The sequence below is a fragment of the Piliocolobus tephrosceles genome, chromosome 14, assembly GCF_002776525.5.
Source record: "Piliocolobus tephrosceles isolate RC106 chromosome 14, ASM277652v3, whole genome shotgun sequence".
NCBI lineage: Eukaryota > Metazoa > Chordata > Mammalia > Primates > Cercopithecidae > Piliocolobus > Piliocolobus tephrosceles.
Window position 1 is genome coordinate 106411736 of NC_045447.1, and position 16229 is coordinate 106427964.

Below are 16229 nucleotides of genomic sequence, written 5' to 3' on the forward strand. Positions count from 1 at the left end.
ATGAGACTGGGCTTGTGGAACAAGGAGGCTCGGAGGCAAGCATGTGCTGAAAACAATGAACAAGGACAAGAAGAAGAGCAGTGCCGGGCACTGTGCTGCCTGCCTGGCCCTGGGCGGGACGACCATCAGCTGTGGGGACTGAGCCAGTCAGGAAGGAAGCAGGACACGAGGACCTTCATTCATCCCTTACATTTCTCCCCGTGTGCTGCCTTCTCTTTTCTGCAGCTATTGTGGGTCCTGGTAGGTGACAAGGGGCCCATTGTCTGAGGAGGGAGACAGGGACATGAGACTGCCACGGTTGGATCTGGCTGGCTGCAAGGACAGTGCAGGCCAGGCCCTGTGTGAAATGGGGGCCGCCACGTCTGGGCCTGGGGACAAGCTGCCTGATGCCTGGTGACACGAACTTGCACCCGTGGTGCCTCTGTCCCCACACGTAAGACCAACACGTGAGCTTCCCCACTCCCTCCTTCTGAGCTTGCCACCTGCCGGTGAGTATCCCTGGTCTCAGGAAAGTAGCCCACAGGCAAACGGTTGCTGCATTTGCCCGAAAGCAAGTATTGAACTCCTAACAATAATCCCAGCCCTCCAGGATGGGGCCCCCCACTCTGTGCCACAAGGTGTGTTGTCCCCCAGCCCCACCCCCCAGGTGGGGGCACCGCAGACTCAGGCCTGGAGGCTGCACCCGTGGGTCCTGCCCGGGGCCCAGCCAACCTGGGAGTCTGTGTGGGGCCTCTGCCCAGGGTGCCAGTCTTCTGAGGAGCAGCGGTGGCTGTGCATGTGGACCAAGGAAGGAAGGCAAGAGTGCGTGAACAGGGGCTGAGCTCCACAGCCTCAGAAAGGGACACTAACGATTCCACCTCCCCCTGGACGCCCCCAGCTGGGCAGGGAGGTTGAAAAGGAGGCTGGCCTGGTACAGGGCCTTGCCCTTCGCACCTTGTCATTTTGGTGTGAATTCAAAAAACTTCTCATGAAAATCTTCTGAAATCCATACCTTTAAAAAAAGTTTTCTTTTTTAAAATGGCACTAAAATACACATAACCTAAAGCATAGCACTTTCATCTTCTTTTTTTTTTTTTTTTTTTTTTAGATGGCGCCTCCCTCTGTCTCCCAGGCTGGAGTGCAGTGGCGCAATCTCGGCTTGGTGCAGCCTCCACCTCCCAGGTTCAAGCGATTCTCCTGCCTCAGCTTCCCAAGTAGCTGGGATTACAGGTGCCTGCCGCCAAGCTAATTTTTTGTATTTTTAGTAGAGACGGGGTTTTACCATGTTGGTCAGGCTGGTCTCGAACTCCTGACCTCAGGTGATCCACCGGCCTCAGCCTCTCAAAGTTTTGGGATTACAGGCGTGAGCCACCGCGCTGGCCTCCTTCATTGTTTTTAAGTGATCAGTACAGTGCCCTCAGCACATTCACGTTGCTGTGCAACCATCACCGCCGTCCATCTCCAGAGTGTCTTCACCTTCCCAATCTGAAACTCTGCCCCTGTTAAACCCTCTCCATTCCCTCCCCTGGCCCTGGCAGCTGCCATTCTGGTTTCTGTCTCTGTGAATTTGACTCCTCAAGGACCTCACGTAGGTGGAATCACACAGGATTTGTCCCTTTGTGACTGGCTTATTTCACTTAGCATAATGTCCTCAGGGTTCACCCCTGTTGTGGCATGGGTCAGAATTTCCTTCTGGTTTATTAATTTATTTATGAGACAGAGTCTCTGTCGCCAGGCTGGAGTGCAGTGGCGCGATCTCGGCTCACTGCTACCTCTGCCTCCCAGGTTCAAGCTATTCTCCTGCCTCAGCCTCCCGAGTAACTGGGACTACAGGCACCCGCCACCATGCCCGGCTAATTTTTGTATTTTTAGTAGAGATGGGGTTTCACCATGTTGACCAGGCTGGTCTTGATCTCTTGACCTTGTGATCTGCCTGCCTCGGCCTCCCAAGGTGCTGGGGTTACAGGCGGGAGCCACTGCGCTCGGCCTCCTTCTGTTTAAGGCTGAACATGATTCTGTTCTGTGGAGAGGCCACCTTTTCTTTATCCAGGTATCTGTGAATGGACACTTGAGTGGCTTTCACCCTTTGTCTATTGTACGGAATGCTGCTGTGTATATGGGTGTACAAGTACCTGTTTAAGACCCTGCTTTCAAACCTTGTGGGAGAAACATTCTTGATTCGATGGACTCACATTGGACACTGGTGTTAGAGTAAATGTGGCTGCCCTAAGAAAAGCTGCCACACCCTTGGGAGAGGTAGACACCCCCGCCCACCAGCCCCCGATCCCAGGCTGTCCAGCCTGTCCTCCCACTCCACAGCCACAGCGTCGTGCCAGGGCTATGGGTCATGAAGAGTCACACAGTCTTAAACGGTAGAGGTAACTTGTAAAGGTGGTGGTGTGAGCCGTATTTGTGAGTGTCTGCCCATGGCATGCCTGCAAACGGGCAGGTGCTTCATTGATCTGCCTCCTCTTCTCCCTGCTCAGCTTGCCCTCGCCTCCCGCCCTCTCCGAGGTCCCTCTGACCCCCACCCCAATTCAGGAGCATGTGGCACCTCACTGAGTTCTCAGCAGAGATAGTGGAGACCCCCCCTCACCTCTATCCATGCCCACAGCAGACAGGGCATTTTCCAGGCTGAGACCCCAAGGTAATTACTCTGTGCTTCCAGGCACCTCTGGGTCACAAGGTGGCTTTATTTATTTGTTTATTTATTTGACATGGAATCTTGCTCTGTGGCCCAGGCTGGAGTGCAGTGGTGCGATCTCCTCACTACAGCCTCCGCCTCATGGGTACAAGAATTCTCCTGTCTCAGCCTACAGAGTAGCTGGGACTACAGGTGCAAGCCATCACGCCCAGCTAATTTTTGTGTTTTTAGTAGAGATGGGGTGTCACCATATTGGTCAGTCTGGTCTCGAACTCCTGACCTCAGGTGGAGGTCTCCCAAAGTGCCTCGGCCTCCCAAAGTGCTGGGATTGCGGGTGTGAGCCACTGCACCCAGCCTGGTGGCTTTAATTGATTGCCATCAGTCATTACACCTGGACATGGCCAGGGTGCCCTGGGCCTTGCTCACTGTGGGTGGCCTCAGTGGGTTTGGGACCTCAAGGCACCAAAGTTAAGCCAGGGAGAAGCCATATGGGGACCAGCAGACATGGGCAGTACACATAGTTTACTGTATCACCTGGAGGCACTTACAGTATTGCCTGGATTCTCTATTGCAGGGTAACGCACAAGGGAGATCTTGTCATCATCCCTCGTGATTCTGGGCCACCTGGGTGCAGCGGGCAGCTCTCGCCCACAGGGCTGGGACCCATTGCAAAGGCTTCCCCCAAAGGCTTCAGGCCTGGCTGCCACTTGCTGTTGGCAGGGATGCCTCCGCATGCTTCTCTACGTGGCCAGGGCTCCCTCACAGCGAGGCGCTGGTTTCCAAGGGCAAGAGCCTGGAGCTGTCTTCCCTCCTGACCTGGCCTCCCGTGTGCTGCCCTCTCTAGTTACAGCCAGTCTCTTAGGGGCTCTGTATTTAGGGGAGGGATGTCAGGGTCCGCTTTTATATTGAAGGGGCGTCAAAGAATATATGGCAGTTTAAAAACCACCACTAACGCGTTTGTTGCTCCCCCCACATAACATGCCGTCGTTATGGAGCCTTCTGTGTGCGGGGGGCCACTGGGCCACTCCAGCGACAGGACGGGAGGTCCCTGCCTGCTAGGTGCCAGGCGGCCCAGTGGACAGGTGCCGTGGTGGGTTTCTTTCAGAGGGGAGGGGACTCCCTCACGGCCCCCAGGAAGGGACATCTGGTGGCAGGTAGAGCTGGGTGGTAGGCAGACTGGTGGCCCATCTGTGGGACCAGCCCTGCCCATCTTGGGGGCCGCTGCACTGTGGAGGGACACGGGGCGGGGCCAGAGCACTTCACCCCCCTGCTCACTGGCTGCTGTGATGGAGACACATGAACAGTTCTAGGATTCTGGATTCTGGGGCATTCTTAATTTCTTTTTTTTTTTTTTGAGACGGAGTCTCGCTCTGTCGCCCAGGCTGGAGTGCAGTGGCCAGATCTCAGCTCACTGCAAGCTCCGCCTCCTGGGTTCACGCCATTCTCCTGCCTCAGCCTCCCGAGTAGCTGGGACTACAGGCACCCACCACCCCGCCCGGCTAGTTTTTTGTATTTTTTAGTAGAGATGGGGTTTCACCGTGTTAGCCAGGATGGTCTCGATCTCCTGACCTTGTGATCCACCTGTCTCGGCCTCCCAAAGTGCTGGGATTACAGGCTTGAACCACCGCGCCCGGCCGGCATTCTTAATTTCTTCAGGTTTGTGGATTTCCTCGTGCTAGGTGGTGGCAGCCCCGAGTGTCTGGGACCTGTTTCCTGGCTGAGTCCTCAGTGGGCACGGCTCACCTGGGTCAGCAGCTCCAGCCTTGCTCATCTCAGGCGGCTCAGGGCTTCCTAAAGGGAGAGCTGAGGTGGTGGGGTACAGAGAACTGACCTCGGCTCCCTCAATGCCCCTGTGGAAACGTAGGCATAGCCCTGGGTGGATCAGAGTGACCCAAACGCAGGGGCTTCCAGCACCTGCGTGCCAGGGCCAGCCTGCTGAGCCTCGGCTTCCTCATATGAAGGACAGAAATGTCCCCTGCAAATGTGAGAAAGGGCTCAGCACTGACCCTGCGCATGGGTGTGCATGGGTGCACATGGGTGTGCATGGTTGTGCATGGGTGTGCATGAGTGCGCATGGGTGTGCATGGGTGTACTTGTATTATATGTGTGTATACATTGTCAACCTAAAATAACCAAGAGAATCAGAATATAGTCTAAAGAGAGTTTATTCAAGCACAAGGTTGAGGACTGCAGCCAGCGAGACACTTCCAAGTTGCCTCAGGGAATGTCTGGAGAACAAAAGAGAGGCTCAAGTGTTTAAAGAAAGGATGAATCAGGAGAGGGGGTGGCGACCGTCGTTCATCAGGAACTCTCATTGGTTCACAGAAATAACACTGGTTAGTGATTGGCCAGTCACTGTTGAACTACAGGGAATGTGGCATTTTAGGGTTACTTGGCATCTGTTAGTCTAGAGCCTGCATAGCAAGTGGTTTCAGGAGGGACCCGTTTTGCTCAGTGGGGAGTGACAAGTGACTGTGTTGCAGTCCAGCGCCTCTCGACGCCTGATTATATAAAGGGGCTGGCATTCCTCAGATAAAGGTCTTTTTATTTTTCAGCACACATGTGCACACATGTGTATGTATGTGCACATGTGCACGTGTATATGCATGTGTGCACCTGTGCCTTGAAGGCCAGGCAGTGGCCACACCAGCCCAGGAGGGTTGCTGCTGGTAAAGCCTTTGGCCGCAGAGGGGCTCTGCCCAGCTACACTTCCCAAAGTGGCTCCTCCCTCTCCTGCCCCTCTATCCAGCTTTGTCTGTCTGTTCTCATTACCTCTTTTATTTTAAAACAACACATACTCTGTAAAAAGTCCCTGCAACTGGGCCGGGTACAGTGGCTCACGCCTGTAATCCCAGCACTTTGGGAGGCCAAGACGGGTGGATCACGAGGTCAGGAGATCGAGACTATCCTGGCTAACACAGTGAAACTCTGTCTCTACTAAAAATACAAAAAAAAAAAAAAATTAGCCAGGCATGGTGGCAGGCGCCTGTAGTACCAGCTACTCGGGAGGTTGAGACAGGAGAATGGCATGAACCCAGGAGGCGGAGCTTGCAGTGAGCCGAGATTGCACCACCACACTCCAGCCTGGGCGACAGAACAAGACTGTCTCAAAAAAAAAAAAAATCCCTGCAACAGAATAGAAGGAAGTGAAGTGACAATTAAGGGCTCCTCAACCCAGGTAGCCCCCACCAAGGGCACCCTAAAAGCCTCACTTTTAATTTGATTACCTTTGTAAAGACCCTGTCTCCAAACATGTCTTCATTTTGAGGTACTGGGGGCTAGGACTTCAGTGTGTGAATTGGGGGGTACCGACAGGATTCATAACACAGGTATTGGCAATGCAGGGTTGCAAACGCAAAGCTGGAGGTGAGTGTCCTTCATTTGTTTTGGTTCATCTGCTCTTGGACAAAAGCCCTTCCGAGATGGGAGTGATTTAAGGGCCTCCGATAAGCACAGTGCACTTCTCTCCTCTGGACAGGATGTCTGGGGGCCCCAGCTGCTTGAACCTCCCAGGCTGCAACCACACACCTCCTCACCTCTCCTCATGATCCATCCTCCTTTCTGTGGTAAGGAAAATGATGCTCAGGAATGTCTGAAATTCACCAAGTTTGTACAATTCAAAGGCGATAAGGGTGGGATTTTTCTTTTCCTTTTTTTTCTTTTCTTTTTTTTTTTTTTGAGACGGAGTCTGGCTCTGTCCCCCAGGCTGGAGTGCAGTGGCGAGAGCTCTGTTCATTGCAACCTCCACCTCCCGTGTTCAAGCGATTCTCCTGCCTCAGCCTTTCGAGTAGCTGGAATTACAGGAGCCCCCGACCATACCTGGCTAGGGTGACATTTTCTTGATCAGCCCTGTGAGGTATACTTGGCATACCATTGATGCATATGTTTAAAGTGTACAGCTGGATAAACTTTGACATGGGGTATGCTTGTGAAATTATCACCACAATCAAGGTAATGAGTATGTGTGCAACATCCCTCAAAGCTCTTGTGCTCCTTTGTAAGCACCCTCCACCCCACCAGCCCCCTCACCCCACCAGCCACCTCCACCCCACTCCCCACCCACCCCCCTCCCCCATGCCAACCCCATAGCCCCTCCCCTTCCTTCCAGGCACCCAATGACCTGCTTCCTAGCACCATAGGCTACTTTGCACTTCCTAGAATTCCATAGTAATGAGAAAACAACGAAGGTCTTCTTTGGCTCCTTTTGTTCAGCATAATTATTTCTAGATTCATCTGCGTTCTACTCCCTTTTTAAAACTGGTCTGAAAGATCTGGCTGTACGTGGTGGCTCATGCCTGTAATCCCAGCACTTTGGGAGGCTGAGGTGGGAGGATCACTAGAGGTCAGGAGTTCGACACCAGCCTGGCCAACATGGTGAAAACCCATCTCTACTAAAAAAAAATACAAAAATTAGCCAAGCGTGGTGGTGGGTGCCTGTAATCCCAGCTACTCAGGAGGCCGAGGTGGGAGAATCACTTGAACCCAGCCCAGGAGGCAGAGGTTGCAGTGAACATAGATCGTGCCACTGAATTCTAGCCTGGGCAACAGAGTGAGACTGCATCTCAAAAAAAAAAAAAAAAAAAAAAAAGGTCTGAAAGATCATTAGATGTCGGTTTAGAATTAGCATCATTATTTTCCTGAAACGTCTGTAGAATTCACCAGTGAAGATCTCTGTGCCTGAAGTTCTCTATGTGGGAAAAGTTTTAACTACAAGGATTTTCTGTGCTTACTTTATACTGAGCTTCTTAGATGTGTAGATTTATAGTTTCCATCAAATCTAGAAAACTTTTCATTATTTCCTCAAATGTTTTTTCTGTCCACCCCTTTTTGAGACTCCAATTACACATGTATTACACTACTTGAAGTTTTCCCACGTTTCACTGTTGCTCAGTTTTCTCTGTGTGTGTGTTTCATTTTGGGTAGTTTCTGTTCTTGTCTCTTCAAATTCACTAGTTTTTCTTCTACAATGTTGAATTGGTTGTTAATTCCTTCCGGTGTGTTTTTGGTCTCACACTTTGTAGTTTTCATCTCTGGAAGTTTAATGTGGGCCTTCTTCCATCCTCCATGTCTCTACTGGATTTTAGAACATAGTAGGACACAGACATGATAGCAGTTTTGAATGTCCCTTTTTGCTGATTCTAACATCTGTATTAGTTATGTGTTTATATTGAATTTTTTCTCTTCATTCTGTATAGTCCCTTTTATGCCTGGTAATTTTTTTTATTGTTTTTTTTTGAGACAGAGTCTTGCTCTGTCGCCCAGGCTGGAGTGCAGTTGCACAATCTCAGCTCACTGCAACATCCGCCTCCTGGGTTCAAGCAATTCTCCTGCCTCAGCCTCCTGAGCAGCTGGGATTACAGGCATGCACCACCACACCTGGCTGACTTTTGTATTTTTAGTAGAGATGGGGTTTCTCCATGTTGGCCAGGCTGGTTTCGAACTCCCGACCTCAAGTGATCCATCTGCCTTGGCCTCCCAAAGTTCTGGGATTACAGGTGTGAGTCACTGCGCCCGGTCTATGCCTGGTGATTTTTGATTAGATGCCAGACTATGGGAATTTTACCTTGCCGTGCACTAGATATTTTTGTAGTTCTGTATTTTTAGCTTTGTTCAGGGATACAGTTGTGTAAACATGTGGACTTCCTGTTAAGGTTTGTTAATATTTGCTAGATGGGACCAGAGCAGTGATCGCTGCAGGGCTAATTATCCATCATTCCTGAAGCAAGACCCTCTGAGTATTCAACGCAATGCTCCGTGAACTGTGGGGCTTTTCGGGCTGGCTGGTGGGCGCAGGCGTGTTCCTGCCCTGTGAAAGCTCCCTGTGGTCCTTGCAGGCGGTTGTTTCTCTGGCCTCATGTGCTCTCCCCACTGCACACATGCCGAACGGTCCTCGAGGGGTCCCTCTGAGATCTCCGGGTTCTCTCTCTGTGTGCAGTTGTCTCCTCTTCAGGGCTCCATGCTGTGGACTCTGGCCACCTTAGTCTTCTGGGCCTCCCAGTTTTGTCTTCTCAACTCAGAGAGTCCGCTGGGCCCCATAGGGCTCCCCTTCCCTGATCCATGGTCCAGAAATGGTCTCTGGGCAGTGAGCTGGGACAGTAGGAGGGCTCACCTCATTCATTCCCATCTCTCAGGGACCACGGTGTTTTACTGCTTTGTGTAGAGCCTTGCAAACCTCTTTCGTAAGTTTTGTTCATTTTTGTTGTTGTTGTTCAAGGTGAGAGCAAATCTGGTTTCTATTACTCCATCCTGACCAGAACCCTAATTCCCCTGAGATGGGGTTGAACCAGGCTCTGTCTTGCCAGACAGCTACCTTTGAACACACTGAGGCTGAGCGCAGCTCACATTCCATCCGTTGTATTTTTATTGCTGTGCCACGTTTGACCTCTGGAAACCTGAGTTTATCTCTTGTGCTATGAGAAGAATGCGGCAAAACATGTATTTTCTGTTTAGAAATCTTAATATTGCCCCCCATTGAATTCGTTAGGAATGCGGCGGTAGCCAATCATAAATGCCCACCTGAGTGATTCTGGAGTCATTTAAAGAAACATCCACTCAAAAGTGGTTTTGCCCCAAGAGAGCGAGCCTGTGCGGGGTGGGGGTGCTCCACCGTGGAGCTGGTTGGCATCCACAGCCACTGGGACGCTGCCAGAGCCCAGGCCTGCATCACGCCCTGCCCAGAGGCACACCTGCCTGCTCAAGGCAGCCAGGACTGGCTCACGGTGTGCCTGTCACTGTGTGAAGCCTGTTTCTTCACTGCCTCTTCTTTAATCTGCTTTGCAAGTGAGGCAGGAGCACGTAAAGCTGCTGGCAGGGTGTGAGTGTGCGTGTGTGTGTGAGTGTGAACCAGCCCATCAGTGTGAGTGTTTGAGGGAGCCTCTCTGTGTGTGCCTGGGGGAGGGTGTGAGGTGTGGGCTGGGGAGGGGCCTGGCAATGCCCACCGGCTCGCCTCACACTGGACAGTGCCTGCACCTTCAAGGTGACCCTTCCCCTGGGCCGCAGGATGCTGCATGGCCAGGGACAAGCTCAGCCCTGACCCCAGAGTTTCCAGCCCAGCAAGACACTGCCCAGCCCACAGTGAGTGGCTGCTGGTGCAGGCCCCAGGCTTTTGGAGGCGTTGTGTGCCAGCCTGGGGGCTGAGGATATGGCTGTGCAGACTGCCATGCCCCAATCCTGGGATCCACTATGCTGGGCAGTGGCATAGAGCTTCCCTCCTCCACACCCCCTAGAGCCGGGGCCTCTGGCTGCTCCAAATGCCAGTTGGAGAAGGTGGTTTTCTTTCTCTTCTAATGTCTTTTCAGTACTTCCTAAATGGCTCTACTTTGAACCTGCTGGGCAAGGAAAAGATTTTCAAGGAAACCATCTACCGTGTGCGAGCCCTGCAGGCCAATCCCAGACCCCAGCGCGGAGCCCGGCGCCTGTGCCGGCCAATCCCAGACCCCAGCGCGGAGCCAGGCGCCTGTGCCGGCCAATCCCAGACCCCAGCGCGGAGCCCGGCGCCTGTGCCGGCCAATCCCAGACCCCAGCGCGGAGCCAGGCGCCTGTGCCTGCCAACCCTCAGCACCCTCCTCGGAGAGGCTGGTGGCATCAGGTATGGGGATAAGTGACCGCCACTTGCAGCCCCTAGGCTCCTCGGCACCTGCGTCTTGGGTTCAAGAGCATGATTTTGAGGAATGACAGTCTCCCTCTAGACCCATCTCACCTTTGCTTCTCCTCACAGGCGCCCGGTGGATTCTCTGTGCACTTAGAATTGACGCTTGAATTTGGTCCATGAGAGGTGTGGTGGGCCAGTGGGAGGTGGCTCCAGTGCACAGGAGGGAGGAGGAGTTTTGGGGCAAAGACGTTGGTCCACATCTCTGGTGAGACCCACCTCCTGCCCCAGCCCTCCCCTGAGGGAGATAGTAGAGACAGCTGGGCCCCTGGGGGCTGGTTTCTGACCTGTCCAGCAGGCAGTGGTGGGGAGGAGGAGGAGGCGGACACTGGTCTCACATCCTGGGAGTATCAGAGGATTGAAAAGCACCACGGATGCACTATAAACAGAAGCCACTGTGTTCCTGTTGGTTATGGTCACTACCTTGAGCATCTATTTGAATTTATTGAACAGCAAATAGCTTCACACCACAGGGTTACTTTTTTTTATGCAGAAGAAACTTCATTTTAAAAGAAAACCTTTTCTACTTTCTGTTCTCTAAAAGCCTGTCTGTACAAGACCCAACTGAAGCTGACCAGGGTATTCACACTTCACACACAGCCCCCAGCCCACCTGCTCGAGGCTTTGGGGGGGGGGTAGAGGGTACTGCCTGGGGGCTGCATTTGGGGTGTGCACCTGAGGGGGCGGGTCCATGCCTGGCTAGCACTGACTCTGCCTTGTTTCTCCCCTACAGGAAGCCCCTGGCCAGCCTCCACCTGAGCCCAGTGACCTCAGCTTTAAGGATGGAGTCAGGCAGGGGGTCCCCAACCCCTCCAGGTCCCATTGCTGCCCTAGGGGTGCCAGATACTGGACCTGGCAGTTCCTCCCTGGGGAAGCTCCAAGCGCTCCCTATCGGGCCCAGGGCCCACTGTGGGGATTCCGGCAGCCCAGCTGCAGCAGGGGACGGCTCTCTAGACACGGGCCCCGCCGGAGAGCAGAGTGGCAGCTTAAAGATCCCCAACCGGGACAGCGGGATCGACAGTCCATCCTCCAGTGTGGCTGGAGAGAACTTCCCCTGCGAGGAGGGCTTGGAGGCTGGCCCAAGCCCCGCTGTGCTGGGGGCACACCCAGAGATGACCCTGGACAGCCAAGTCCCGAAGGTCACCCCCCTGGAGGAGGCCGACAGCGACGTGGGTGAGGAACCTGACCCTGAGAACACTCCCCAGAAGGCTGATGAGGACGCCGGCCTGGCCCAGGTAGGCTTCCCCTTCTGTGTCCCCGCTGCAGGCTGCAGGCCTTTCCTCGGGAGGGTTTTGAGATTTTTAGTGGGCGTCACCCCACACCTTGTTTCCAGGAATGTGGCACATAGGCTTGTGCCGTGTGCTAGAGGAGGTCCTGGGATGCAGTCTGCCCGAGAAAATCCTGTGGGAAGAATCCATGCAGGTCAGGCCAAGCCTACCTGACACCTTGAGCAGTGACCTCAGTCCTGAGCCTCAGTTTCCACAACTGCGCAGTGGGCACCTCCCGACCCTGGGAAGGTATGATGGTCAGTCCTACCGGTGGTGCTGCCAAAGCTGCCCTTTGCACAGTGCTCACTGCCGACTTTATAAAACTCCTGGGAGGAGACAGGGTGAGTGGGGAAACTGTTTTCCTCAATGGGAAACTGAGGCACAGAGAGCATGGTACCTGGCCGGGGACATCCATGGGGTGTGGCACAGGCTGGGTGCTCTGTGCTCTTCAGGACATGGTGGGGCAGGACCTGTGAGGCCCGCAGTGCAGGGTGGAGACCAGAGCAGGCAGTTCCCACAACACGATGGGGCTGCATTGAGGGAGTTTGTTTGCGTTCTCATTAGCATTTATGGGGCTCTTGGCTCGGTGCTGGGATCTTGGGGAGATAGAGAGGCAGCAGATGGCCTCAGGCTAAGAGAAACTGTGGGTATGGGGGCACAGCATGGGTAAGCTGCCAAGTGACCAGGTCATGGGAGCGTTTTGCGGGTCAGGCTTGCTGGCGCCTGCATGGGGACGTTGCTGGCTGACACGGGTACCATCAGGAGACAGGCTGGGCAGGTGAGGGGAAGCCCGGTGCCTGGACCGCTGTGAGCCGGTTTCACGGAGACGAGGCCAGGGCTGTGTTCAATGGAGGCTTTGTTATCACTCAGGTGTAGGAAGGATCAGGAGAACACTGCCATTGACAAGATGGTTTGTCACGCTCAGTTTCCAAGAGAAAGGGGCACATCACACCACACCGTGGGGCCACAGGGAAGCCCAGGGTCAGTCAGGAGGCAGAGGGTCCAAGGGGAAACTGTGGGCCTGAGACGGTAATACGGTTTCCGCAGGAAGGAACGGGCAAGGCAGGGTAAGCAGGCTGAGGATTGGTTGGTGTGAATGATTTCATTGGGTTCTGGGGCGCAGGGGCTGTCCCTGGCTGTCTGGTACCCGCCCTGGGGTGAGGAGGGCAGGGGCATATGGCCTGGAGTGTGAGGGCCCCATAGAAGGGGGGTGGGTGTGGGCTCTGTGGGGGGTGGGAGTTGGTGGGCATTGGAAAGGCGAGTTTGCAGGGCAAGCCTGGGCCTTTACTCTCTCTAGGAATTGGCTACCCTGGGAGGGGTAGTCCCTCCAGGCTCAGAAAGGTCCAGATGTCAGCACATCAGAACACAGACAACAGAAGGCCTGGTGAGTCCTGGCCACACCACCCACAGCTCCAGGGGTGTCCCGAGCGGGCTGTCCAGTCTCCTGAGTGCCGGGGACAGTGCAGACCCTAGGCCCAGCCCCTCAGGTTCTGGGGTGTGCACAGGGCCAGGCTTGTGTGGGGAAGGCCCAGGTCCTGGTGTCTGCAATAGGAAGTTTCCAGCACTTGCTCCGGTGCTTCTGTCACTGATGGGAATGAGTTTGTCTCCTCCCTTGTGGGATGCCTGACAGAATGCAGTCGGTCACACACCGGCCTGTCCTCAGGGCGAGGCACCACACAGGTCTCTGGGACCCGGAGTCTCCTCTACCCCACCCTGAGGAAGAACAGGGGTCCGATGTTGTGGGTGATGTAGCGGAACACACGCCAAGCCAGTGAGCCAGGCTCTGTGCTGTGAAGAGTTAGCCAACATGATACAGGAAAGGCATTGGGGAAAGGTTAAGGATGCTTCAGCAGCACACTTCTTGTTCCTGAAATCACCCAGCTCTCAGGGGAACGTGGGGTTGCCTGGGTCAGGCGTGAACCTGCCACTCACATGGAGACAACAGGAGCGCGGGGCCTGGAGCCACACAGCAGGGCAGGCAGGGCTGGGCTGGCATCCCTAAACCAACAGGGGGATTTGGCCCCTTCCAATTCTCTCAGGAACACTCTTTCAGGAGGACTTTCCACCCAGCCCACCCTGGCCTTCATGTTGTTTGTTTGTTTGTTTGTTTTTGAGACAGAATTTTGCTCTGTTGCCCAGGCTGGAGTGCAGTGGCGTGATCTCGGCTCACTGCAACCTCTGCCTCCTGGGTTCATCCAATTCTCTGCCTCAGCTTCCCGAGTAGCTGGGATTACAGGCGCCCACCACCATGCCCGGCTAATTTTTTGCATTTTTAGTAGAGACAGGGTTTCACCATCTTGGCCAGGTTAATCTTGAACTCCTGACCTCGTGATCCATCCGTCTTGGCCTCCCAAAGTGCTGGGGTTACAGGCTTGAGCCACTGCGCCCAGCCTGCCTTCATGTTTTTTAAAGGAGTTTCTTTCAAGGTTAGGTAAAATAAGGGAGGCTCAATTAGACTTAAACGTTTAACATCTTGCATTCCTGTCCTTGGTACATGGTGGGGTGAGACCTCGTGAGTGTTGGGGACACCACTAACTTGTCTGTCCTTTCAGCGTTGTTCATGGGGAAACTGGAGAGTGGGGGCTTTTTTTCCACAAATACAGAAATCGAGGCACAGAGGGGTTGAGTTATGAGCATGGAATCAAGATGTTCCAGGCTAAGCCCTCATCTCTCCCTGGTTTCCCCTTAGGCCTGTCCCTGTGAAGGCGCCCCCTGGGCAACCTACTTTGCTCACCAGAACCCGAGAGGTCTCCATGCCCTGCTGCAGTGTTCCCCAACCCCCGCCCCTCCCGCTCTGAGGCTGGATCCCTCTGTCCCTCAGGAATTGCGCTCTACTCTATTCCCAAAGCCCCATCCCACCTAGCAACCCCCTGGCAGCATCCCCTCACCTCCACACGGTATCAGAAAACTCCCCTCTTCTTCCCATTGCCTGGGCACTGAGGTCTGATTTGAAGGCCCCAGGCTGGCGCACACACCGCCCCAGGCTGGTACAGATGCCTCCCCAGCCTCATCCCACCACCAGCCGCAGAAAGGGCCTCTTTCTTTGCTAGGGACTCAGATCTGTGCCACCTGCCCAGGGGCCTGCAGGAAATCTGCCTGTGGGATTCTGGATCGCCCTGCCCGTGGGTACCATCCTGGCTAGTTGCCTTGTGCAATTTCCCCACTAACCTGCAGCTGCTGAAAGGGACTCACATGGCCTCTGCCCCGAGGTGTGGGTCACAAAGACTCAGGACCCAGTCTGTAAATGAACACAAGTAAGCCCACCCCAGATTGTCGAATAAGGTGAAAAATGCAAATCCAAGACGAAAGCATTTTTTCACAGATAGGTTTGAGCAGGGTTCATTATTGGAGGTCTGGCCCCAGGTGTAGGGGAATGTGGCTCCATCTGGAGACCACCGGCTGCCTCAGGATGCAAACTTCTTGTGCCTTCTCTGTAGAAGGCATTTGACAGACCAAGGGCAAGGAGGCCACTCAGCGACCAAGGGAAAGGGGCAGGAGCACCCAGAGGCCAGGCTGCAGAGGGGCCACAGCCAGCAGTCAGCAGGGCTCCTGGCTGCACCCTGGGATACTCCTTTTTCTTTTTCTTTCCTTTCCCCTTTCCCCATGCTTTAGCTGAAGCAGCCTGGTGTGCTAAAACTGTAACACAGGAGGCTGTAGGGAAGGCTGAGGCTCAGTGATAGACTGTCATTTAACCCTGTAAACTAAAACTAAAATCCTAAGCCCCCCACCAACTGAACAAACCCCCTCGTGGCCAAGGGAACCCCAGAAAAACCTTAAAAACTTCAGTTCCCAGCCATGATGGGATGGGAGGTCAGACACACCTGGTTCTACTTCCTTCCTTTTGTAGTTTACACACAACTGAGCAGCATTAATCTTAAAACAGAGATCAGAAGACTGACAGACTCCATGGCAATAAGATACCAAATGATAAACAGGACCTGGCAAGTGTACACACCATACACTTAAAGAATAAACTATATTCTGGCCGGGTGCAGTGGCTCACGCCTGCAATCCCAGCACTTTGGGAGGCGGAGGCGGGTGGATCACCTGAGGTCGGGAGTTTGACACCAGCCTGACCAACATGGAGAAAACCCGTCTCTACTAAAAATACAAAATTAGCCGGGTATGGTGGTGCATGCCCGTAATCCCAGCTGCTTGGGAGGCTGAGGCAAGAGAATAGCTTGAACACGGGAGGCAGAGGTTGCGGTGAGCCAATATCGTGCCATTCATGCCAGCCTGGGCAACAAGAATGAAACTCCGTCTCAAAAAAAAAAAAAAAGAATAAACTATATTCTGATAGCCACAAGGTATTTTCTTTTTCTTTAGCAGCTAAACAGGCAATAAGCAATATTAAAACAACTGTAGCTCCACCAGATGCTGACTGACCCCCCCCACCGCCCACCCCCCACCGCACCCCCATTCCACCAGTCATAACTGCAGCCTTGATTGGACAAAAGACTGATTCAGTAACTTTCTTTCAATAAGATCACTGACTACGTATGGACTAGCTCTGGCCAGTTTGCAGAGGCTGCCCACTTGTGTGCATTTGTGTCCTGAAAAGATCTTTTGGCATATAGAGCCTGACTGTAATACATTTAAATGTTAAGGCTCCACCCCAAGGTGAACATGAGTTGCATGTTACACGCACCTTCCCCCCCCCCCCCCCCCCCCCCCCCCCCCCCCCCCCCCC

At 53.8% G+C, this 16229-nt stretch overlaps 1 protein-coding gene across 8 annotated transcripts in view; it reads left to right on the forward strand.

Moving 5' to 3' along the window:
* The window catches only part of FGD3 (FYVE, RhoGEF and PH domain containing 3), a 90581-nt gene that overhangs the window by 21659 nt on the left and 52693 nt on the right, over positions 1 to 16229 (forward strand). For 5 of the 8 annotated variants that reach the window (XM_023187787.2, XM_023187780.1, XM_023187783.1 and 2 more), the window contains 3 exons: positions 9922 to 10211; positions 11005 to 11506; positions 12837 to 12923. In XM_023187787.2, the coding sequence (XP_023043555.1) occupies positions 11054 to 11506; positions 12837 to 12923 (540 nt within the window). In that variant the 5' untranslated portion in view covers positions 9922 to 10211; positions 11005 to 11053. Of the gene's footprint in view, positions 1 to 9921; positions 10212 to 10340; positions 10398 to 11004; positions 11507 to 12836; positions 12924 to 16229 lie in introns of those variants that run through there. The other 3 variants (XM_023187781.1, XM_023187782.1, XM_023187786.1) reach the window with 2 other exon arrangements.